Source organism: Glycine soja, chromosome 4, assembly GCF_004193775.1.
Source record: "Glycine soja cultivar W05 chromosome 4, ASM419377v2, whole genome shotgun sequence".
Classification (NCBI taxonomy): domain Eukaryota; kingdom Viridiplantae; phylum Streptophyta; class Magnoliopsida; order Fabales; family Fabaceae; genus Glycine; species Glycine soja.
Genome location: NC_041005.1, coordinates 49,115,310 through 49,141,413, shown reverse-complemented (window position 1 = coordinate 49,141,413; position 26,104 = coordinate 49,115,310). Strand labels below are relative to the sequence as shown.

Sequence of the window (26,104 nt, the reverse complement as noted above, 5' to 3'; positions counted from 1 at the left end):
TTCCTAAGATATCTCCTTTTTGCTCTAAGTGGTTGCCCTTTCGTCACATCATCTGTATCATGAAGCACATAACATATACTATTGTCATACTACCCAAATAATAAAATTAAAGTGGTGAGCATGGAGAGAAAATACTAGCCTCCAAAAATAACAGGGCCACTTGTTGCGTCTGTAGTTCAAATAGCAACCAGTTGAATCAAAATAACAATATAACAACAAGTAATAATAATAAGCACTAAAATCTGTAGTTCAAATAACAGAATATGCATTTGACTAATCCAATCCAGTATTATGCCACATGAGTTAGTTCAAAATAAGAAAAGTAAAAAATTGGTAGCAAGAAAGAAGCAAAATGTCATACCATAGTAACAAAACGCAGCCCCGGTACTTTCGTTGTTATTAGACATGTGGTGTAGAAGAGCCAACGCACGTGACCGACAGTGATCGAGTAAATTAAATTGACCCAAATTCAATTGAATTTTTCAAAAGTATGAGATTAAACTGAATCTTAACCAAAAATAATAATAAAGGAGTAAATGTGTAATTTGACCAATCTTAAAAATGAAAAAAACATGGGTAAATCAAATTAAACTAAAAATAGAAAAGGCAAAGAATGATTGAAGAAGCGGATCGGGTACAAAGTACTACAAACACAAGTGTTATTGAAACTGTGATATAACTTGTTGTGGAAGGAAAGTAAAGCGCATTTGAATTCTTCTTCACCATTATGGTGGTAATAGCAATGGGAAGATGGATTCAGATTCATTCGTTAGTTGCCCCTTCTGCGATTCACAAGTACCCTTTTCTCAACGTACTGGGTATGCATGTCTCTGTCCTTGTACATAACATGCATGTTCATTTCCATTTCTTACCCGCATTTGAATATTATGATTCTGCAAACAAACGCAGGCACTTCAAGACGCACTTTTGGGATCTCGACGATGATTTTGACCTGCCCCCAACACCTCAATCTCAATCTCTTCCGGTACCATCTCCTCCTTTCTTTCTCATTTTAAAGAGGTTTTGATTTTGAATGTAAATGTGTCTTGCATGCCCATAAAATTTGATTTGTTAAACTTTAACACTATCTACTGCTACAGAAATTAACTAAACGTTCACTCTAATGGGTGTATCCTGGGTGAAAGTGAAAGGAAAGGAGAGATAAGAAGAAAAAAAAGAAAAGGTAGAGAGAGAAAGTGATAGATATAGGATGAAAACGAGATGGAAGAGAGAGTGAGTGCATGTTTAAAATAACTTGCTGTGCTAAACACTAACTCATGTGTGAATCTTCTCTGATGTTTTTTTTTCCTCCCAACTTTCCCATTTACAAGTTTTGATGTGTAGATAATGTGTGATATAAAATAAAGGATTTTTTCTGCTTATCCAGATAAGAGATATATGAGTTGTTCAATTGTGCTACAGATTGTCTTATGTCATATTTTGCAGAGAGAGCAAGCACCCAATGGCTCACGGTCCGGAGCAAACTATTCGTGTGGTGGTGAGACTAATAGTGATAATGGGGAATGCAAAGTGAATGACAAAATCTCTTGCTTGATTGGTTCGCAGACAAGGAGCAATTTTTACAAAGTTGAAGGTGGTCTGATGGCATTGTTGAGAAACTGTTTAGACTCTGAAGTTGGAAATTCTTATAGTATTTTGTCAGGTTATGTTGATCATTTCCAGTGCCTTGAATCTGAGGATGCCGGATGGGGTTGTGGCTGGTGTAACATTCAGATGCTTTGCTCTCACTTACTAGTGGAAAGACCAGAAGCAAGGAAAGCTTTGTTTGGTGGTTCTGGATTTGTTCCTGATATCCTGTCGCTCCAGAGATGGCTTGAGATTGCTTGGGAAAAGGGTTTTGATGCGCCTGGATCAGCTCAATTCAATCATGTTATTTGTGGTTCAAAAGAATGGATAGGAACTACTGAGTGCACTGCTCTTTTGCGTTCCTTTGCTCTTCGGGCAAGAGTAGTGGATTTTGGTCCTAAGGAATCCCAATCCCTCACAGGTTCAAGTGTTGATAACATGAGGGATAAAGCAAATATTCATAACATAGTAAAAAGAAAAGCTGAAAAGAGTGAGGGTTATCAAGTTCTCATGGATTTTGTGTGGAATTACTTTTCTGATAAAAGCTCAATCCTATTTTGCCAGCAGCATGTTGTGATCAGTGAGAAAACGCCAGTTATGGCATATTTTAGATACAAATTTTTAACCTCAAATAATTTTGTTTCTTAAATTGTTTTTTAATTTTGTAATTCTTTCTTGGACAGGCCTCTATACTTTCAACATAATGGTCACTCAAGAACAATAGTTGGAATTCAAGTCAACTGTCAACAAAAAGGACATCTTCAATATAATCTCCTAGTTTTGGACCCTGCTCATGTAATTTATCTGCATTCCTAGCTTCATATTTTGTTATTAATATCTATTTCCATAACTTTCATATAGATGATTTGGGGTAATTGCATATTATACAAATATTTGTAGCTCTATCATTGTCAAGAAACTAAAGAAAAAAAGAAGTATAGAATGTTGTAAAATTGGCATTAGCCAGAGAGGTCTTATCAAGAGATATGTCTCTTTCCATGATCCAAAAATTTATAGTGATGATTTAAAATTCATGCTATGTAAACAGGGAAGTCAGGGCTCTTACTTATCGTTCTTATTTTCATGGAAAATAAGTGAATATACATATAATGTCAAGAACAACGGAAAAGATCCAAGGCAGAGAAAGTTGTGAAGTGCAAATAGATTACTTGAATAGAGTTTTTTGTTCTTATTATTGTATAAAATCAGTTAGAATCCAGAAATTATGTAAGAACCTTGCTCCTTAACGCCTTCATTCTTTTCTCTTACAAGCCACTGTCTTCCTTCAGTTGTATTGCTTTTAAAGCATTCACTATTGCAGGCTTCTATAGTAATGTTCTGGCAATGGCTATTCTTTGCTTTTGTCCTCCGGAAAGCTGACAGTGGTAGATCACTTACAAATTCATGTATGTTTGCTTCTTTAGCAACCTCCACTATTTCACTTTCAGAAGCCCCATTATTGCCATAGCAAATATTGTCTCTAATGGAGCAATTAAAAAGCAGTGGCTCTTGTTGTACCAGTCCTATCTGTGTCCTTAACCATCTTAGATTATATTTCTGTATGTCTTTCCCATCAATTAATACCTTTCCTGCCTGTGGATCATAAAATCTTAGTAAAAGGGCCAAAACAGAGGATTTTCCAGCTCCACTTGGGAGAAGTGAGTAGATGGATTGCACATGATGGTTAGCTCGATTATTAATGAAAATTCAATACATGATGCTTAGCTTAGCTCGATTGTTAATGAAAATTCAGTACATAAAGGACTTTGACAATTTTTTATAAGTTTTTTCATAAACACGTAGAAGAAGAAAATAAGGAGAAAAAATTAAATTAAGATAAAGTTAGTTTATTCATAATTTAGAATCTTCTCTTTGAAGAAGCCAAAATCATTCATTTTTCCTTCTTATTTTCTTCTTCTTAAATTTTTAGGAAATTACATGTTAATATTTTTTGAAATGTAAAAATTCATTTAGTAAATAATTTTTAATACCAATTATATAAATCAGGAAAATTACATAAAGTAATATGTAAATTATTTTAGGTTATTAATAAAAATTATGTAAATTTATTTTCATATATAAATGATACAAACTTTTATTTTAATTATAAAAAGTAATAAAATTTTTATTTTTTAGATTATTTAAATATTATTTTAAATTTAAATAATTTGTATAAAATTACATAAAATAATTTTTTAAAAAATAATCTATCTATTAGTTTATGTATTTTTTAAAATTAAAATATTTTTTTTATATATAATAATTTATATTAAAATAAAATTTTTTAATTAAAAAATGCATGTAAAAATAAATATTTTATATTTTATTTTAATTTATAAATTTTTATAATTCAAAAAATTAATAACTTTTGACTAATAATACATTGCAAAATAGTGTTTATAAAATTAATTGAATAAAATAAGTGTCATAATAATTTTAAAAAAAATAAGAAACTAAATATTTTAATTTAGAAATAGAATGATCAAAATCACACATTTAAAATATTAGGGAGGTCAAAATTATAATTTAAAATATTTTATTTGATACTCCCTCCCTCTCTTTTTATAAGAGATTGTTTCGAATTTTTATTTTTATTTTTTATAAGAGTCTTTATAAGAAACTAAATGTTTCAAATTTTTATTTTTATTTTTATTTTTATTTTTATTTCTATTTTAAGAGTCTTTTTCATTAATTATTTTTTACCTGAATACCCTTAATTATTTTAGTCCATAAATAATAAATTTTATGAGTTGTCTTTTTTTCTCATAAGAATTGGAGAATGAAATAGTTTAATTTTTTCTAAAAAAACTCCACTTCTCTCTTAATACATTAATTATTTAAGGGTAGTTTTGAAAAAAAAATATATTACAAATTTAAATGATAAAAACTAAATTAACCATATTTTTTAATAAGCGTAAATTAATCAACAATATCTTATAAATAAATATGGAGGGGTACTTTTTTATGTACTTTTGGTATTATTCTTTGTCAGAGAATTAATTGGAGTTTTACATTGGTAATCAACATAATATTTTCTTTGATCTAAAAAAATAAGAAGAAGAAAAAACTTTTTTTACTTGGTCTCAAATACAAAAAATTTTCAGTTAACTTTAGCTTATTTAATGTTACAATCTCTAAAATATCATTTATTTAATAGAGGTATTAATTTTAATGATTTTTTTTTATTCCTAATACCAACTTGAAGGATAAGTTGGAAAAAATATTTTAATTGTAATTAAATGTGATTAATTAACTTCTTAGTTAAAGTGGATAATTTTTTTGTGTGTGATATTTGAGGTACATATTTGCATGCAAATGATCAAGGTAAAACTCTACTCCCTTCCAAAATAAGTGTCGTATTTGAAAAAAAAAATTGTCCCAAAATATTGCATTTGTTTTTTTAATATAACATTTATTTATTGTTCTTTTTCATCATTACCCCTAATAAATGTTACTTTAGTTTTTGAATCTAATACTACTATTTCATCTATTTAATAAGATTAGTTTTATAGAATTAGTGCTCTCTTACATTTATTTTTTAACTTTTCTTAATATATGTAAAATAACTTAGAATGACATTTATTTTGAGATAGACGAAGTAATTCTAATAGAGAAAAGTAACAACAATACCTAATACCCAACTAACACAATAAATTATGTTAAAACTTTAAATATTTTATTTGTTTAATAATGTATATTATAATAAATTTACAAAAAAATAAAAAAATTATACATTTCAAATAAAATATATTATTTTAAAATATTTTATATGTTATATATTTAAACATAAAATTTTATATAACCGATTAAAAATATAAACGATTGTTAAAATGATACTTTTTCCATACTTATTCCACACACTAAGTACTTATTTTTTGTTTATTTTGAAAATATTTAATTTTTATGAGTGTTTATTTTCTGTTTGGTTAGAGCGTTTATTTTTTATTTTTATATTTAATTTTTTAATATTTAATAAATATGTATCGAAAAAAAATTAAAGTGTCACTGTATTTTTACTTTTTCAGAAAAACTAAAAACTTTAATTTGTTGTTTTCAATTTTAAGCCTATTTTTAAAAATATTTTTCTGAAAAAATATTTTTAAAATTTCAGGCAAACATACTTTTACTCTTATTTTTTGTTTTCTTTGAAAATAAAAATAAAAAACACTCAAATCAAATCAAACGTGACGTAAAAAAAACACTCCATTTCCTAAAAAACAATCTTTCCTTGACATGTATAACATGAATGAATCCAAGAAAACAAGAAGACGGAAAATGTTGCTTGGAACTATCACAAGCTACCATTCATATATTTTGATTTGGAAGGTTCATATTAGGCTAGAAGCAGCAGCAGCTCGAGCTACTATCAAAGATATGCTTCAATAAGACATCCACGCTTGTTTCATTCTTCTTGTGTCTGACAAGGGCATGGTAAGAACATTAACAGATTCTGAGCCACTGATTTTTTCAAGGAAATCCTTAACTAGATCACCTACTATGTAAGAGATTCCCGAGGTTGCAAGTGCCAAGGTAACATATTGTAACACCGTTTTGACATAAGTTTTGGGTGGCCTACTGGAGTAAACTTTCCCAATAGCAAGCAAAATTATGCACACAACAGAAGTGGCTGCCACAGCTGCATTCTTAACTTCTTCATAGTAGTGCACACGAATCAAGAGGCCATAGACAACAAGAGGGACAGAACCAAAAATTAAGAATGATAAAACAGCTACAACAGCATGGAGTAGAAAGTTTGCTCTGCGGCCAAGTAGTTCTTGATACCGATCTTGCACATTCATTTGTAGTGAATCCTCTCCAGAGTGATCATTTTTCAGATCAATGAGCTGGGAAAGGAGAAAAAAGAGCTTGACTAAGTAGAAATTTCAAAGCAGCAAGGATATGTGATCATGTTTGGATATAACATCACTATGGAAGCTTCAATAATGTGATACACGAATGTGAAAAAAGAAACATTGGTGTGTGATATCATTCCCTACTTCCTTTCTGTTACTAAAATGAAACACAATTCAAATTCAAACACATGACCTCAGCTATAACATTAACATCATGCATTCTTGCAGAGATCTTTAAAATACTACACGGTACACTGGACACATCATATAAGGGGTGATGCAGAGTCAATTAGATTATAAAATAAAAGTAATCTTTAGCTATAATAGAACTGTAACTATGACAATAAGCAACACGTGGAAGGCAACTCACATTATGGCCGATGACAAAAAGTCCACCGATCAGATTCGCCAACCCCAGTGCTATAATATTCACTACAATAATCACAAGATTAGAAAATTAACATTGTTACCAATCTGTATATCATTTTTTTTTAAATATAAAATAACAATTCTAGCAATTCAGATCACTATCTCATAAAACTTGAAAGCAGAAGAGTCCTTTCTGTTTTTGAGTGACGTCATGTATGCTTCTATAAATAAACTTGCCTCATTTAGCAAGAGCAAATATAAGGACATAATATGATTCGATAAAAATCTCAATTTGTTTGAACATAAGAAATGAATCTCTATTCATTTATTTCTAGGTACATAACCATCACACACCTCAAATTAAGACTTCTTAAGCATCTTCTACACTAAGAAAAAGAATCACATATTGTGAGATAACTATCTTATCTAATGAATTGACACCGTAGTTGCCCCCCCCCCCCCCCCCCCCCCCATGGAGAGAGAATGAGAAAGAGAGAAGCACTTACATGGAGCAGAACCAGCAGCAGCTGCAGATGACACAACCCCCAGACTAGTGATTGATTCAACTAAACCACCGTATACAATGCTTTTAAGTATTTCCCACTCTTGGTGCTCACCAATTTCAGCCCCTGGTTGTTCTCCAATATATATTTGAGTATGTGCTTCAGTCACAATAGCTCCTTCAATTGGAACATCATCTGGTGTCCTAGACATTGAGAATTTAATTGCTTCTGCCTCAACAAAAACTTTCACATTACTAACAGCATCGTAATCATAATTATGGTTATTACACGAAAAGAAAGCCTATAACGTTTCTTATGCGAACACAAACTGCAAGAAAAATAAGGCGAGCAAGAATTCTTGTTAATTAATCATTAACTTAAGTTCTTTCATGTTCAGACCTTCCTTTTCATTTGTAACGGAAGGTTTTATTTCCTCTTCAATATCCTTCTTCACTTTCTTAAAATCTTGAATTATTGGAATTGTGGCATCTACTCTAAAACTTTGTTTGTCACTAGCTACATCATTTGTAACTACTTCGCTGCCAAATGGTTGATCTGGTGATTGTGCTTTTTCCATCAAAGAGGAATGTCTATCCTGAGCTATTTCCAGTGTCTTGTCTACATCTTTCCGTGACTTCTCAAAGATTGGAGACCCTTCATATGGGTTTAGAATGGCATCCTTTAAAGGTTTCCCAGCATTAAAAAGTATTTCAGTAGTAGCAACAGTTGCTACCAAAACACTCTCAGGCTTGGATATATCTGCAACAATATCTGCATGCATAATTCAATAAGCAACTAAGACAAATTTGCAGGTTTTGAAATTTTATAATACTTCATCAGAATATATAGGGATAGTGATAAGATCATAACATAATGCATCATTTATAACTAAGGCCTTCAAAGATTGAGGCTGTGACAGTGGAACCTGTATAACTAAGGAATTACCTATCCAAACAGATAGCTTACTTATGTTAATTCATCATGAATAGTTGGACGATATGATTTTGTGTTGAAAAGACAAAAAATCAAAACAAAATCAAGAAATTGTCATCTTTAAATTTCAAACATACCTGTCTTTATCACCTCCACTGGATCACGATTTTTCTCTCCCAAATCGGTTCTCACATTTTCAGTGGTAGCAACAGTTGTTAATAAAACACTATCACGCTTGGATATATCTGCAACAGTATCTGCATGAATAATTCAATAAGACAATTTTGCAGGTTTTGAAATTTTATAACATTTTTACCAAAATATGTAGGGAATTACTTAAATATCATAGCCACAAGTCCATAATGCTTGATTTTTAACTAATGGTCTTCAAAGATTGAACACGTGACAGTGGAACCTGTATGACTAAGGAAATACCTCTTAAAGCAGATAGCTTACTTATGCTGCCAAATTCATCATGCGTAGTTTGACAAAATATGAGTGTGTGTTACTTTTCCATAAGCACTAATAGGAGAAAATAATAAGGAAAAAATAAATAAATATCTCTATAAGCTAAAATTAGCTTATATGTAAGTTAAAAAACATCTTCTGAATAAGCTAATATAAGACAGTTTCTATAAATTGGCTTATAGATAAGCTAGTTTTAATTTATGGAGAAGCTTATTTCAGTTTTCATTTTTATTTTCTTCTCCTATGAGTGTTTATGGAGAAGTTTATCCAAACAAGTCCAAAAATTAAAACTAAATCAAGGAATTTTCATTTTTAAATTTCAAGCTTACCTGTCTTTATCCCAACCACTGAATCACGATTTTTGTCTCCCACATCGGTTTTAACATTTTCAGTCAGAAGCTGTTCCTTTGCTGAAAAATCCCAGGAATCATTCTGATCAACCAATGGCTCATTCTGCAATGCCACATTGGATTTCTTGCTTTTTTCTATCCATGATTCAATCTTTATTACCGACTTAAGTATTGAGGGAATTGAAGAATTTACACCTCCATGTCCAGGCTTAATATCTGCTGACAGATTCACACTCTGACTTATAGCTGTATTAGCAAGTGGACTTTCTGGATTATCAACTCTAGAATCTTCAATTGAAGCAGGATCTGTTCTAGAATCTTCAATTGAAGCATCAACTACAACAACAACATGTCAAGAACACAGGCTTTTTAGTTGGAGGCTGAAAGATCTCATTACTAATAACTGTCGGTTCACATATCTTCTGATAGAGAAAAAGGGGAAAAAGATCACAAGGAAAGTAGAGAGATAAGAAATTTTAGGATCTATATTTTGTGTCCTGAAAATAACTTTTTCAGTCCTGAATATCACAGTCAAACAAACATATAAAAAATGAATATTGGTCTTGAAATTTTACCAATGTTCTACTGTATAAATACCTTTAAAAATGACAACGATAAAAATGGGTAGGAGCCCACCCCCTTGGCGGGTCCTATGTTCATGTGAGCATCATCGTGAAAGTGGCTCCACCCAGTAGCAATTATATATTATTTATTACTATTATTATTTATTACCTTGCGCACTATCTTTTCTTCCCTTGATTGAAGTAAACAGATTGAAGAACCAATTTGCATTGGAAGCTGCTACTACGATTGAAGGATCTTCCACATTGGATGAAGGTGTGACCAAAGGTTTTTGTGAAGTTTCAGGCTCACGGGTACCACCAAAACTGGGGAACAGTTTGATTCCATTTCCTGCCAAAGTAACTAGATATTTTAGCACACAATAGATGATTATATGACATATGCATTGCAAATATTAGGATGGTAACCTTTATTCCTTAACCATCTCTCAAAACATGTGAATGTTATTTTTCAATATTCATAACCAGATATCTTTCAATGGAACATTTTAAAGCACAAAGGCAGTTGGAGATATAAGGTGGGTGGAATGGTTAAGGAAGAATGGAAGGAGGGAAAGGTGGGGAGTTCAATCCCCTCTGTTAATAAAATTAATATTCTAACAACTAACATTTGTTGAAAAAAAAAAAAAATACACACACAAAGGCAGTAGAATAAAACTGAAAATTTAAGACCAGACTACGTTATTTTGATGAGGAAAGGTAATCAACTTACTCATAGGAATAAAGAAGCTGAAGCATGATAAACATCTGAACACTTCTGGTTCTCTTTCAGGTTCATAATTATCAGCAGGTGTCTCTACTCTACCAACATCAGATGTTGCAATTGTCTCATCACCTTGATTGGTTACGTCTATGGAACCATTAACCACCTCAGTGGCTGACTTGTCACGCTTTGCTTTGGTGTCTAAATTAGGAATAGGAATAGTACTCCTTTTTCTCTTCCTGAGGATAACCCTTTTAGTAATGCAAGATTTGCAATTAGGACAAAACAAGTCATGTGTCTCTTGTTTTGCCAACACTGCCTCAACATCGTAGTCTTTTAGTTGCTGGTCTATTTCTTCTCCCAAGTTAGGATATGCTTTTGCACTGTTTTCATCACCACAATTGTCTACAGTTGCAGCCAGTATTTCAGATGAATTAAGTAAAGGTTCTTTTTCATCAACAGTTTCCATGCATTGATTGTTGACTTCATTGCATGGATTACATTGAATGTCAGAATTTTCAACCCGTGCATCAAAGTCTCCCTCCCCAAGATTTTTTGGAAGAATAGAGTTTGCACCATCAATATCATTGCCTGCAAGCATGCCACAGAAACTTTTCAATACCAAATTGCCACACATGAAAGTCCATGCATCGTGGAGGGGGGAAATGTTACATTCATAACTATATATATATATATATATATATATATCAAAAATAAGTTTCAAAGATATGGCTATTATAGAACAAAATTGCATTATGCCAAAGGAGATAATTATCAATCTTGCGATTATGACCATATCATATGTTTAAGCAAATTCCAAAACAAAGTAAAAAGCTGCATTTATAAAACATCAGAACAAAGGTGGAGCATGGTTTATGCAGACATTCCAACAAGTAGAAGCTTTTTAACCCAACAAATTAAAAATTAAGTGGTATATAAAAAAAAGTTACTGCAAGGTCTGTCCAAGTCAACATGGAGAGTCCACCCTATTGGAAGACTGTGCAACAACGCGGATCAGAACTAACTGCTAATGTGTGCCTTAGAAATCTCGGCACCTACTGACCTTAAGTTTTACAAACAAAACATGGTCCTTTTTGAATCATAGTTTTGAGATTCATGAGCAAGTCAGAGTAGTGGCCATTAAGGTTCCCACGCGGCACATTCCAAGGACTGTCAAATTTCTTGGTCCATGTGCAGTGGTGACATTTCCACATCTCTTCACGCATAAAAAAGTGATGAAATGTATGCTTACTATTATTGCAAAAACCGGAATGGCAAAAATGAATTCCCAGAAATTTCAGTCCAAGGGGGGTGCCATAAGCATATCATCCTTCATATTGTTTACTAAGATATAATTAACTCTTATATAGTGAAGAATACCCTTGCTCAAAAGTTTATGGTATTATTGAGAGACATACACTTTGAGGTCTCGCAAACATTGCTGTTGTGTAGGATAAAAAGAAGCACAAATGAAATGAAATGTAATAGTATGATACCTTGTTGTTTGTCAAAGTAAACACTATTCTTATTCTGCGATGCATCAACATTTATGGTAGCGCTTCTTTTAGCCTCTCCATTCACTGCATTTTCTACAAACTCATCTATGCTTCCAAGCCCAGCTGTTTCACTTTCACCGTTCAAGTTATTGTCATTTTCAGCAACAACATTGCTTGTTTCTTCAACTTTCTGAGTAGGTTGTTCTTTCTGTTCTTTTTGAGTATGAAATAATTCCTCCTTCTGAAGAAGAGGTTGTTTTTCCAATGAAAGAAAGGAAGGTGGCACAGCAGTGACAATACTACTATGAACCTTCCCATGTTGCAGGGATTGCCTTCCTTTCAAAGCAGCATTGTCTTGCAGTTGTTGTTGTTGTTGTTCCTCCTCCTTCATTACCAAGTGATAGTGCACATGTTCCATCGAAGCTGGCTTGTTCAGAAGCAGCAGAAGAAGAAAAAGAAGGAAGAGAAAATACGACAAAGTTTTTTATTTATGAAAAATGTGAAGGCTGCTTTTAACATGCTCACACACTATCTCTGTAGATAATGCTGAGCTCCCTCCACTCATTAGTCATTACTCACAATTCTTTCCTAAACTAAAGATATGCATGCGAGCAAATTGCCAATTTGGTATCACATAATTTCTTTTTTAAATTCATATGATCATTTTAAATATCTCTATATTTTAATAATCAATATTTCCTTTTGAAAAAATATTTATGTTTTACGGGCAAGGTGTTTGGATCCCCTTAATCATATATGGAGTGAGAAATTTTTCTTTAAATGATACTTTACTTTAAAGGTTACCAAAAAATTATCGCTAATTGTAATATTTTGTTGATTAAAAATTGAACAATGACGGTTTCAATTTGACACAAACTTAATTTTAAATAAAACTTGACACATTTTAATCTTACGAAGATAAAAAAAAAATATACTATAAATTGTACGGAAACAAAATTTAAATAATTTTAATTTTATGAAAAAAATATTTTAGTCTTGAAAATATAAAGAATCAAAATATAATTTTCTTAAAAATAAATAAAATAAAATAGAGGCACATACTGCATGCTTAACAAATCCAAAATACTATCTATCTTCATCTTTGTCTTTATTTATTTGGTTCAGGTGCTATTTTGTCTAGTGTGCGTGTGAAGCCAACGGCGATTAGCACGCGGGACTGAAACATCCCGTCCGGGCAGAGAGAGGACAAATGCATTTGGGTTGAAACATGAAAGCATTAAATTAGAATCATGAACTGAATAGTCAACAATATCCCAAGTATAGAAATTATAAGCTTAAATACTTTTTTTTCTTAACAATTTAGTATTTTTTTGTCTTTTTATAAAATTATTTTTATTTTTAATTTTGTAAATTATATTTATGTTTTTTTTGACTAATTAAGTTTTTAGTCCTTAACTTATGAAAGTTTTGAATTTTTTATCCCTAAATTATTTTTAAAAAAATATTTAATCCTTAAAAGATTTTCCATTATTATAAATAGTTGCTAGAGTTAATAATCTCTGTTAAGTACTTGTCTACTTTAAGTGACCATTATCTCAAGAAACTTAATCCTAAATTCTAAATATAATAAAATTTATGTGATATGCATGTGACATACACAGTATTTAATTTGTCTTATTTTATGATTCTTTATGACTTAATAAAAAACATTAATGACATGTAATATTTTTAATAATGATAAATTCTCTAGGGATTTTATCCTTATATCATTTTAGATAATATTTTTTCTGCTCAAAGTGTTATTTAAACTATTTGAATAAGTTGTTGAAAAAAAATTTTATTAACTTCAAAAGAAATCAAACTCCATCCATAAAAGAAAAAAAGTTTGTACCACTTCCTCAACCATAGTTTAATTTAAATGTATTTACTTTCTTGAAGAAAAAAAAGGCTCATGCTAAAACTGAATACTAAATAACACAAATTAACAAGATTTTTTCTCTTGCACCCAAGGTAAAACGACAAATTAAAGAGTTTGAATCCTCTACAATCATCTTTCTCTCTTTTGATATCCATGAACGAGGATTTTCTATAATTACCTTGTAACTCCATATATTAATCGTCTCAAAATAAAAAAATAAAAACTTCCTACATTAATCCTAATTTTAAAAAGACATTTGTTTTAAGGTATAAACATTACATTTTTAGGGATCACATTCTTAAAGACCATAATGACGTTTTTGTGTATTTTGGGAAAAACATGTTTAGTTAAAAATTAATTTTTTTAAAAGACTTCTCTAATATTTTAATGAATAATACAAGACAATGAGATAGTTCGACTATGTAACAAATATGTATTGGAAGAGTGTCTCCTGTTCTGTTGTCACCAAAGAAAGATAAAACTACTCTCATCAGAGAGTGCAGCAGAAGAAGAAGATGGAGACTCTGAAAGCTGCAATTCCAGAAAACCTGAAGCGAGCGATAGGGGATAGCGATGTCGATGACCTTCGCAGCACATGCTCTTCTCTTCACCGCTTCTTTCTCCACTTCCACCCATTTCACCAGGTAAGACTAAGAATATAAACCTTCTCCATTCCCAACCAACTAAACAAACCAATAATCCCTAATTTCTTCTTCTTCAGATGATCACTGAACTCGCAGATCCAAAGTATGCTCTGTGCGCCAAGAACAAGGACGCTGCGTTGAAATCCAGGCTGCTTGGTAATCAGTGCTTCTCCAACGCAGATTATGCTAAGGCCTTGGACTGCTACACTCAGGCATTGCGCGAGGCTCCATTAGACACCGCCAGTGATATGGAGAGTAATCTTGTTGTTGCAACATTATATATCAATCGTGCTACTGTATTGCATAAAATGAGTCTTATAGTAGAATGCTTACGAGATTGCACTCGAGCTCTTCAAATTTGTCCAAGCTATGCTAAGGTGAAAATCAGTTTCAGTGGTTAACTGTTTTTCCAAGTTTACTTGTTTTTATGTAGCTTTACACCATTATAGAACGGATGAATTCTTGCATTTGTACCAGGTTTGTTTTGATATGTGCAAAAAATGTTCGTAGATCAAGTCATTCATGAGTGGTTCAAGAAATATCAATATCATATTTATTTTTTCTCCATACTTCGAGATGGAAGGATACATAATACATAAAATGAATTTAGCAACAAAAAAAGTGATTAGTTTTCTTCGAACTTTGCCTCATTGCAATATTTGCAAATTTATTGGGGTTGTCTTGGGATTTCAGTTATTAACATGATAATTCAAAGTAACATGTATATTTTGACATGCTTTGTTTCTTCATCCAAATGATCAATATTTGTTGTGGTGCAAATGAATTTTTAGGGATGTGTTGATGTAGGTTGTTGTGGCAAAGGATATAGATGCTGTAAGAATTATTTACTGTTGTGTTGTCATATCAAACCACACAAAATACTCTTATTTAATTATAGTTTCAGTTCTTCTTTTAGTAATTTACTATTTTGGCCTCAGGCATGGTACAGGAGAGGTAAGGCAAATGCTTCATTGGGAAATTATAAAAATGCAATTTGTGATCTAAATGTGGCTAAGAGTGTGGAACCTTCAATGGGTGGGAAGAGACAAATAGAAGGTGAACTGAAAATTCTTTTAGACCAATGCAAAAGCACGACTGCAGTAGAACAAATACAACATACAGAGAACAACTGCAATACTGTGGGTAAGAACTAAGAAGCTTTCCTTGTTAAGAACTTGAGATGCAGACTCTAGTAAACTATCTTGAAGTCAAGTTATTGTAGTTATACACCTAAGAAGAGAATTCTCCTTCCAAGGCTTTCCCCTTTCTTAGAAGTTAGAACAGAGCTAATTCTTAGTTCTCAAATGATAACAAAACAGAATGAGTGATCTTCTACTCTAGCTATTTAAGCTAGCTACATGCCTAATTCTGTCACTAACTACTTTTAACCAACTCTATCTACTTTGCCTTCTGTCCTTTTATTTTTTTTACCATGTTCATGGGTCCTATCAGCTATTCTAGTATATATTGAAAGTACCTTTTTTTTCCACTCTTCCTGAGATAAGAAGATGGTAAAGTGCATTTGTGGCAGGTGAGATGCCTCACATAAAGCTACAGCGGGTCTCCACACCTGATAAAGGAAGAGGCATCGTGTCATCATGTGTCATTTCACCAGGTTCTTTGGTTCATGCTGAAGAACCTTATGCTATGGTAAGAAACAACTACATTCTCTGTAATATCATGAATTATAAATGTATTTATATGTCCAATTTTAGCGACGTTAATGGCTTCATTCTGCTTGGTTGGTGCACATTTAGCTTTTTAATTAATTTTTTTCTGGCTAAAATATACATTACCCCCTTCAACTTAGGTTCATGTGCAATTTTCCCTATTAGCTTTCAGTTGAAGCAATTAACATCCTAAACCTATATCATTGCTGTTGTGTAAACCAAACATTCTGTTTAAATAGTTATGAAATTCTGAATGCTTTATATACATGATAGTGCATTTGACCTACTGTAAGCAAAGAGAATTGTCAGGAAAAAAACTTACAGGTCTTCTTTCTTCCCATTTATTATGAGATGAGATTGATGTTCAAATAGAGTTGATGTAAAGGAAGAAATTTTACTGGAAATAAAAGAGTCAATTGTTTAAAGAACATGATTTCGTTTTCAAAGAACTGGAGACTCCTGACTGCAATTGCAGATGAAATTGGCTTCAACTTCTTTGACTTTTAAGTACATGATTTCCTTTTCAGAGAACTGGAGACTCCTGACTGCAATCTACATTCATTATTTTTTGAGAAAATAAGGACATTGTTAAAATATATATAAAATCATCCATGTGTTTTCACCTAACAACTTAAGCTTTGTTCTAGACATGGTATCAAAACCTCTTTGACCAAGTGATCAAGTGTTTGATTTTTGCTGCCCCTATTTTTCTAATAAAAGTTGAATTTCAACACAAATTGGTGGACTTGTGCATTATTTACATTTCAAATCTAAATGGCTCTTGCGCGAAGGGGTGTGTTAGAAATGCAATACTACTATGAAATCATTCATGTGTCTTCGCCTAACAACTTGCTTTTGGGATAGTTGGTTAACAGAAGACTTTGTTGTCAGTAGCTTTAACTTATAAACATGAATCCTCAGTTTTCTTGATGTCAATGGATAAATTTTTTTCCTATTCTGTATATTTGTATTACTTTAGGAAAACAAACTTATTCTTGGAAGTTAACTTGATAGTTTTTTTTATTCTGCAGATAATATTAAAGCAATGTCGGGAAACCCATTGCCATTATTGCTTGAACGACCTACCTGCTGATAGAGTTCCTTGTATATTGTGTTCAATACCATTGTATTGCTCCCACCAATGCCGGATACGGGCAACTGGGCAAATGTTCAAAATTTACCCAGAGTATAATGGCTTTTTCAAAAACTTACCCAGTGATCTTGGAGAATATGCTGCTGAAGTTATTCAATGCAATGATTCTGAACTGGAAATTGGGGATATTACTGAACATAAACATGAATGTCAAGGTGTACATTGGCCTATGGTACTTCCGTCTGAGATAGTTTTGGCTGGTCGAATCCTAGCTAGGTTTTTGCTAAATATCCCACCTGAAGATATTATAAACTTTGTGGAAAGGCTGGTATATTTTAAATGCATGCAGTTTTTAAGTTCAGTTGATTGCGCCATTGTCATTTGATTATGAGTAGCTGCATGCTTATGGATTCTGTTCTTCTCGTGCAGGAGCTTTCTCATTGTTACAAACAAATGTCATCTGAAAGAAAGTTGGATTCACATATATATGCCGTTGTATTATTATATTGTCTTCAACACTCTTGTGGAATTATGTTTTCCATAGACGAAGTCTTCATATCACAGGTTGTTTTGACACTCTTTTGTGTGTGTGCATGCAATATGCATGTGCATGTGGATGTATCTATTTGTACTTCTATTCATAACAAAACTTACAGTACCATCATGCACCATGTGTAGTAGAACATTTTTCCAATACAACCAAGCAAGTATTTGTTGAAATATGTAATATATTTTGTTACTTGTATTTGAAATTTGAATCATTTAAATAATCTGGTTTCATCATCTTTTATCATTGCAGGTTGTTATAATTATTTCTCAAATTAAAGTAAATTGTATGACTGTCGTTCGTTTAAAATCAATAGACGCCCATGGACTATCAGGTCGCTTTGGAGAATTTCCATTTCAATCTGGTGCTCATTCAACTAGTAATGTGGAACAGGTAGATATTTTTTGTGAACATTATTGCAAATCCTACAATTATAATCTGGACGTTGTTGGTGATGGTAATCTTTTCTTAGTGACTATTATATCCTTGGTGATTCTAAGTCATATTCTGTTATTTCTCTTAGGTCAGAGTGGGTAAAGCTATTTATAAAGCTGGCAGTTTATTCAACCATTCTTGCCAGCCAAATACTCATGCATATTTTCTTTCACGCACTCTTTATTTACGAACCACAAATGTTGTAGCAGCCGAGAGTCAACTAGAATTATCTTATGGTCCACAGGTAACTTCCTTTTGTATTTAAAAGCTGTATTTAACATTGCTAGTCAGCCTTTTTGCTGAAGACTTTTCAGGTATGGCTAATTGTCTATACTTTTTTTCTTGATAAAGAATGTCAGTGATCAAGCATCCTTACAGCGTAAGCTGTTAAAGAATGATTTTATATTTTCATCTCAAACATGCCTCCTCATTTAAATTCCCTTTGTTCTTGAGGCATAGACAAAACAAGGGCCCACCAAACTTTGTACTGGAATATTAGCTTAATTAGAATAGGGTTGCATGGATTGAGCTCTTGACAACTTAATTGAAGAGGCTCTGTTGCCTTGTCAAGAAACCAATTCCAAAAGTGAGAGAGGAAACGAGGATCATGAATTTTATGGCTATGATGGCTTTGAGGGGGTAACTTTTGCTCAGATAGGCAAAATTGAAACTTGGAATAATATAATATTTGGTTTGTATCATGTGTTATGATAAAGAGACGTCTATTTTATTCTAATAAATCAATTAGGTCAAGTACTTGTATTATAACTACCAGTACAAGCCTAAGCCCACTAGTAGAAGATACGTGCAATGGAAGATCCTCTCGTGGTGGAAAAAGAATGCAGCTGTCCCCCATTTAAAATAAAAGTGAAGGATAAAAGGAATAATTTACTTTTTAAATGAACTTATACTCTTCTATGGACTCGCTTGAGTATAATTACATCAAGCATGTTGGCTAACCAGTTTTAGGTATTTTGGTAACAGTTTGTTAGGCTTTAACATACCTCCCTGGTTACTGGGTCTGGAATTGTATTTGTATGACCTGTGGGTTCAAGTCCTCCTTCCCCTCTACATCCTAAAAGAAAGCAAAAACCAGTAAAGAAAAAGTGATTTACTCAGACTTCCAAATGTTAAGTCTTCTGTATAAATGTCGTTGTTCAATTGTTCAATATACAGTTTTGTCTTGCAGGTTGGGTTGTGGGATTGTAAAGATCGCCTTAATTTTCTCAAAGACGAGTATGCATTTCTTTGTCAGTGTACTGGTTGTTCAGAAGTTAATCTATCTGACATTGTCCTCAATGCCTTCCATTGTGTCAATACAAATTGTTCTGGCACAGTGTTGGAAAGCAGAGTACATGACAGTGAGAAGCAGAAAATCAAGCACTTCCCTATTTCTGACCATGTAAGCCCTTTAGAGGACATTTGTAGATACTGAATTACCATTGTTCTTTGCATTATAAATGTAGGTAAAGTTTAAATTGTGTGGTTTGCCTTAAGTGGTGTATTGATTTTCTTGAAATCACCTTAACAAATAACTATACGGAAACCATTCTTGTGATTGAGACGTATAACATTATATGAAAAAATGAATATTATTTCTGATGATCTGTACTGAGGCTAAATACAACATATGTAGAGACCTCATAATAAATGCTAACTTGGTATTTTAGGCTACAAATCTGTACATAATAGAGGGAACATGGAAATAAGGGAAGAAGTCTGTGCAAATAAGGAAACAAATCTTGTGCTACAACTTAAGTGAATAATTCATGTATAACAACAATTCTTTTTTCCTATCTTAATATCAGGCAGCCTACCTTCACCTTCTATTCATTCTTGGCAGAGTTCTGAAAATGTCTACCAAATCATGAATTAAATACAGTTAAATTTTGGTATAATCAAGTCTTCTTATTCATCCATATTTATGGAGATGTTTACTAGAAAATAATATGAATAGGCAATTCTTTCAATTACCATTTTATAACAAATCACTATCATTGAACGACTTGGCATTTTCCTGCTGACACATAAGTTGCTCAAGGGTTGGAAAACTTGGATAGATGTCATTTATGATGCATGTTTTCACTCTTTCAGGGATGAAATATTTTTTCCCTTTAAAAATTCTTCACTCTTTCAGGTTGACAAAAATGCTGACATTTATGAAGTATGTCTTCGTGTCTTCAAACAAAATGGTGCCTCTATTGATATTCAACCTGGATACTGTTTGAAATGTGGTTCTTACTGTGATTTGGAGTCTTCACGTGCTGCAGTCAGTAAAGCTTTAACATGCATAAAAAGGTATGCACTGTTCAATTTGGCTCCTAGTAACCTTGTCATGAAGTACAGCTTTTCTTTTACTCTGAATATAATCACAGCTAATTTTGAATATTTCCCAATTTGAGGCTAGCTTGATAAATTCCTCCGATTTTGAATCCTGCATGAGCTCATTGTAAATAGTAGACGGCAGCTTAATTTGAGCACTTTACGTTCTGAAATATGGAAATTACAGGTTGCAGGATGCAATATTGTCACAACAAATTTCAAGTATTACTATTTCTGATGCTTTGAAATCTCTTCGATTGCTAAGATTAAATTTGCATGCATACAACAAGCTTATTGCAGAGGTGAGTTTCAGCCTCCCTACACTTAAAAACTCCATTCGAGTTCTAGTTTTATGTTTCTGCTAATAGGTGTGTGTTGGGTAGTCTTGGAATACCCATGTTCAATAACTTCATCAGCATTGAACTTACCAACGTGAAATTAAAATAATCAGGCCTTTAAAAGTTTTAAAACCAAATTGATAGTGCACTTAATTACTCCATTTTAATAAACAACCTTGATTTTTCAAAGGCCATTTTTTACTTTCACCTTATAGCTCTATCTCTTTTTTTTCCTTTCCCCTTACATTTATTACTTTCTCTCTCTTCTTTCTTTCTCTTCCGTCAAGTATGTATACACCCCATTAGGGGTGTGAAAGCGTCGTTTTTGTTTTTAATATATAATATGTATTTCAGAATATATGCAACTATCAGCTAATGAGTTTTTGATTGATCTCAAACTAGTTACAAGTGATTATGACAATAATACTACAATTCACATGCCTGCCCCCATCCGCCCCTCTCTCAAGCTCTCCCTAGATGCTTGATTAATCTTTTTGAACACAAAATAAGCTAATCCAAACATGCAGAATGATTGGATTGGTGAAAATAAGTGTGTGCATGTGCGTGTAACAACTATTGAAGGGCATAGATTGGTAGACAAACAATGTCTCATAACTTTCATTGAACATATGATGCATGCAGGCAGAAGACAGCATTGCCCAGGCATTTTGTTTAGTGGGAGAATTACAATTATCTTTGGATCATTGTAAAGCATCTATCCAGGTAAAACTTTTATTAATAAGCCTACTGGAAAAATGTCTTAATCTTTTTTATTAATAATATTTTTTAATTGAGAGATCAAGAATCCTTGTTATTTCTTATATTCATGGACCAAATTCACACACACACCACCACAGACAAAATAGTGAAGACAAAATTTGTGTGATTCGACACCTCTTGCCTATATCTACAAAAACATTTCAAATTGTTTACTATCTCAATCAAGATTTCAAGTTTTGTGAAACATGAAAAACACTCACCAAGTAGTGTATCTGATAAGAACAGATAAAAATGGAACAGATTTAAAAAGATGAAACAGAAATTTATAGATAATTTGAGATATTTCATTACACAGGTTTTCAAGAGCCTGTCTCTCCGCAATTCAGATTCTTCCTAATTCCAGAGTGTCTTTCCCATTTTGGTTTACTTCTATTTATACTACATCTAATGGACACAATTATTCTGAATGGTTGTGACTGTTCCCAAGGGTCATGCCCCCTTGATTCGCATCTCCTGACCTTACACTCCTTGGGCAGATCATAACGGTTGGTTGCGACTGTTCCCAAGGGTTATGCCCCCTTGATTCGCATCTCCTGACCTTGCATCCCTTGGGCGGATCATAACGGTTGGTTGTGACTATTCCCAAGGGTCATGTCTCCTTGATTCACATCTTCTGACCTTGCACCCTTTGGGTGAATTGTAACTATTGAGTGGTTTACACCCTTTGGGTGGGTTGTAACTGTTGGGTGGTTTGCACCCCTTGGGTGTTTGCGGGTGTACACCTTGGTGATGTGTGGCTTATGCTTATGCTTATCAATACCCCCGCCTAAAAGACTCACCTTGTCCTCAAGGTGATAAGTCGAAAAAACCTCTTGTAATATAGTCACAGATTCCCAACTATTTTCATTGGGAGGGAGATTTTGCCACTGAATTAAAACTTCCACGTTGCCAGGTTGTAATTCACAAATATCTAAAACAAAATCTAGATAAGCTTGTAATTCCTGATCCTCAGATAACATAGGTGGTAAAGGTTGGGATTGGAACGAGTCATCAATGGCTTTCTTGAGGAGAGAGACATGAAAGACCGGATGAATTTTACTATGAGATGGAAGATCCAACTTATAAGCAACAGCACCCACCTTATTTAACACCTGGAAAGGACCATAAAACTGAGGGGAGAGTTTTTCATTAATCCTTTTAGCCAAGGATCTTCTCCTGTAAGGTTGCATCTTCAAGAACACCCAATCACCGACTGCATATTCTATGTCCCGGTGGCGTTTGTTGGCATTTGTTCGCATGATATCTTGAGACTTCAACAAATTTTCTCTTAGAGTAGCCAATAATTTATCTCAAGCAATTGTTAGTTTATTGACTTATTCAAGGCGGGAAGGAATGGTGGATCCCTCAAGGCAATTGTTAGGACTCGTGGACGGTCGAATGATTCCTGCTTCTAACATTTCAGCAACCAATTTTTCAACTTCTGTTTTCTGATAGTGAGGATATCTATATGGTCTGATATTTGGTATTTGGGCTCCTTCTTTGAGGTGAATGGCATGGTCCTGGCGCCGTTGCGGAGGAAGTCCTTCTGGAGGTTCAAAGATGGAGGGGAAATCATGTAGCACATGTTTTAATTCTGGCGGAATTGTATCCTTCCAATTTATCTCTGTTTGAATGTGGTGATAGTCGATAAGGAACCCTTCTCCCTGATGCAAAGCTTTCAACACAGATTTAAGTGAGGCGTCTTTCTTTAAAAGTTCGGGTTCTCCCTTTATAATCACCTTTCTGCCATCAATCTTGAGGACCAGCGTTAGTTGTTCAAAGTTGGCTCTAATCTCTCCTAAGCTTGCTAACCACTCCATACCTAAAACCATATCTACGCCTCCAAGGCCAAACAAGAAGAACTGCTACTGTACCGGTACTTCTTGCACTTTCAGGGGAACTTCTCTACATACTCCCTTCATTTAATTTTGTGTCCATCTCCAACTTCTACCATGTATGACGGAGTGTCATCCACCTTTAATTGTAATTTTCCACCAGTTCCTTGGAAATGAAGTTATGGGTGGCACCACAATCTATCAATACTTTGACTTTGTGATAAATAACTTCTGGAACATAGCAATTTACCATGCATATGGAATCACTAATTTAAGTTTGGAAATTTAAACTGATATTCCCACAATTGATGTTTTACTTGTGCATGAATGCATTTCCAATATGGTCCTGTTATCAAATTTACAAGTCTTTCCAAGTAATAGGTCTAAACTATTCTGTTCTTTTATTTGTTGCAGATTCTGGAAAAGCTATATGATACTGATGATATTGTTATTGCATATGAACTTGTGAAGCTTTCTTCCATCCAACTTTCCTTGGGTGATGGTACTGCTGTGGAAAGTATAAGTCGAATAGATGATATCTTCTCACGTTATTATGGACTTCATGCAGACTTGGTCTTCCCTTATCTTCAATACCTTAGGAGAGAAATTAAGAAATTTTCAGTGAAGGCTCTCCAATAAAATGCTTTTTGCAACAAAGTGAGCTATAAAATGTGAGGTATATCACAGCTTAAATGACAGGTCATTTGATATGAAAGATATGCTATAGTCAACGACCTCAAGAAAGATTACTCTAAGCTCATCCTAGCTGTTTGATAGTCAGGACATATTGCCTCATAAATAAGAATGGGGCTTTGAACTCAGGTCAGTCAGGTGTGTTCTCTAACTGCTCTCTCTTTTTGAACCTGTGTTTCATTGATGTAAGATTAATCCAAATTTAAAGGGGAGGAGATATATTTGAAAGATTGTCTTGAGATCCCAGCGGATGAAATCTCAATTAGTTACAATGGGTATCAACAATCACTTTTCATGTTATAGCTTTGGTTCCCAAAGAAAGTTGTTATTTGCAGTAAGTTATACCTACTAGTACTAAAATCGAACCAAGGATTTTCTTTCTAAATGGTTTTGTGAAAGTGGGGAGCAGTAAACCTAGTAGATGATGTAATTTTGATAATTATATTTTATGTGCTGTTTTTTAGAACGTATGGTGCAAAGCTTTAGGAATGATGGCAAGGCTGGCAGGATTTTTTTCATTTTTTCTTGATAGACTTGGATAGGTGAAAGATATGTTAGTTCTATGATGCATTTATACTTGTTGCACAAGTAACAGTGAGATAGAGTATCAAGCATTAAAGTCACAGGGATTGATTTAAGACGAACAGATTCTTCAAACTTTATGCTATTCAGACAATCGGAGACTAGAAAAAGAAAAAATTGAATGCCAAAAGAAAAAGAAAAAATGAGAAAAATCTATACTCCAAAAGGGGGGCAAATAGAAGGAAATAGAAGTTAGGAAAGAAATGCAAATGATAGTTTGAGGAACGGCAAAGGAATAAATAAAAGAATTTTGGAAATTAGTGTGGTAGAGGATTTGATTATTGGGTGATGCTCCTTTTATTCTCGTCGGAGCACTACTGAATTGATATTTAATATTTTGTTGGCTCTTGCTTTTTCCTTCTCTTCCCTGCCTGAAATTGTTTCACTGATCCCATTAACCCATCAAAGATATTTTAATTCTTGCATGTGGTTATGAAGTACATCAATGGATATTTGGTTACTTACCAAGCCTATAGAAGTTCTTTGGAGAAATTTGAATGCATTATTTTCATCTCCAGGAACTTGAGTCTCTGATCGGCTTACCACCAGTTATTTTTCTTTTCTTGGGATTGATTGTTGACTTTCGCATGTCTTGTTACTTTTTTAATTTCCTAATTGGATCGTTGTTGATTGTGCTTGTCTCAGGTGAGATCGATGCATAGTGTTGCACGTGGTTGCTGGCTTTTAGGTATGCTCTGGGCATTTGTGACTTAGCTGGGATACCTCAGGCAAGTTCAAAGGTTTCAGCAAAGCTGGTGACTTGAGTACCCCATAATCTGCCCACTAATATGGTGTTCGGTTAGAGAAAAATAGAGTGAAAGAAAGGGGGGGAGGCCAGGAGGGGGTTAAATATCTCCTTAGTTCTTACCCAATTTCCAAAATTGGGAGAATTTGAAAGAGATAAATTTTTATATTAATTGGACTATATTATCTTAACAATTTTATTTGATTATTCAAAGTATATAATGATAAATTTATTTCTCTTTCCCTTTCCCTCCTTTCTCCTCTCCCCGTATAAACCAAAGTTGTTAATCATTTAAATTTCTTTCCCCTTTCTTCTCCCCTACCATTGAATCAAATAGTGCATAAGTTTATGGTGCCCAGATTACGAGGCGGGAATGATACTCTTTTGGGATGTGTGCATCTATAGAAATTTAACAAACTCATAATCTATTTGTGGGATATATCAATTTCCCTTCTCCCCATAAACTTCTACATATCCAAAAATAAAGGGGCAATTTTATGGAGGATTAAATTTAGGTGACTTGTTTAAAAAGGTGTGTAATCTGTGTTTTAATGAGTTTTTTGTGATGAAATTTAATGGTAAGTATATGTCTCATACACTTGATAGTCTATAAATTTGTGAGTACGTATCTAATGAAAACCTTGATTACATGATTATTTTAAAAAGTCTCAATTTAGTTACTCATTTAAAATTCAATAGTCTATTATTTCCACTTAATT

At 33.1% G+C, this 26,104-nt stretch overlaps 3 protein-coding genes across 5 annotated transcripts; 2 read left to right on the top strand and 1 right to left on the bottom strand.

The window, feature by feature from the left end:
• The first annotated feature begins 637 nt into the window (after positions 1–637).
• On the top strand, positions 638–2,549 carry LOC114410201. 2 transcript variants are annotated; one of them, XM_028374044.1, is made up of 4 exons: positions 638–818; positions 910–985; positions 1,447–2,167; positions 2,271–2,549. In XM_028374044.1, exons 1-4 carry the CDS (start codon positions 751–753, stop codon positions 2,309–2,311), a joined length of 906 nt encoding a protein of 301 aa, XP_028229845.1. In that variant the 5' UTR covers positions 638–750; the 3' UTR covers positions 2,312–2,549. The 2 variants fall into 2 exon arrangements, with proteins under 2 accessions (XP_028229845.1, XP_028229846.1); XM_028374045.1 differs by having other exon boundaries at positions 1,447–2,181.
• Positions 2,550–5,772: 3,223 nt separating this feature from the next.
• On the bottom strand, positions 5,773–12,370 carry LOC114410200 (membrane protein of ER body-like protein). Its single transcript, XM_028374043.1, has 9 exons — positions 11,844–12,370; positions 10,357–10,938; positions 9,796–9,975; positions 9,043–9,399; positions 8,383–8,502; positions 7,712–8,083; positions 7,316–7,540; positions 6,811–6,872; positions 5,773–6,431 (listed from the first exon to the last, which is right to left on the bottom strand). The coding sequence occupies exons 1-9, from the start codon at positions 12,259–12,261 to the stop codon at positions 5,967–5,969; spliced, it is 2,781 nt and encodes a 926-aa protein (XP_028229844.1). The 5' UTR covers positions 12,262–12,370; the 3' UTR covers positions 5,773–5,966.
• A 1,784-nt stretch (positions 12,371–14,154) lies between these two features.
• On the top strand, positions 14,155–25,628 carry LOC114410199 (SET and MYND domain-containing protein 4-like). Of its 2 annotated transcripts, none has more exons than XM_028374042.1 (14): positions 14,155–14,366; positions 14,444–14,743; positions 15,305–15,509; positions 15,898–16,016; positions 17,068–17,457; positions 17,559–17,693; positions 17,929–18,069; positions 18,200–18,355; positions 19,301–19,513; positions 20,249–20,409; positions 20,621–20,735; positions 21,414–21,494; positions 23,780–24,187; positions 25,286–25,628. In XM_028374042.1, the coding sequence occupies exons 1-13, from the start codon at positions 14,238–14,240 to the stop codon at positions 24,002–24,004; spliced, it is 2,370 nt and encodes a 789-aa protein (XP_028229843.1). In that variant the 5' UTR covers positions 14,155–14,237; the 3' UTR covers positions 24,005–24,187; positions 25,286–25,628. The 2 variants fall into 2 exon arrangements, with proteins under 2 accessions (XP_028229843.1, XP_028229842.1); XM_028374041.1 differs by having other exon boundaries at positions 23,780–24,196.
• Positions 25,629–26,104: the final 476 nt, after the last annotated feature.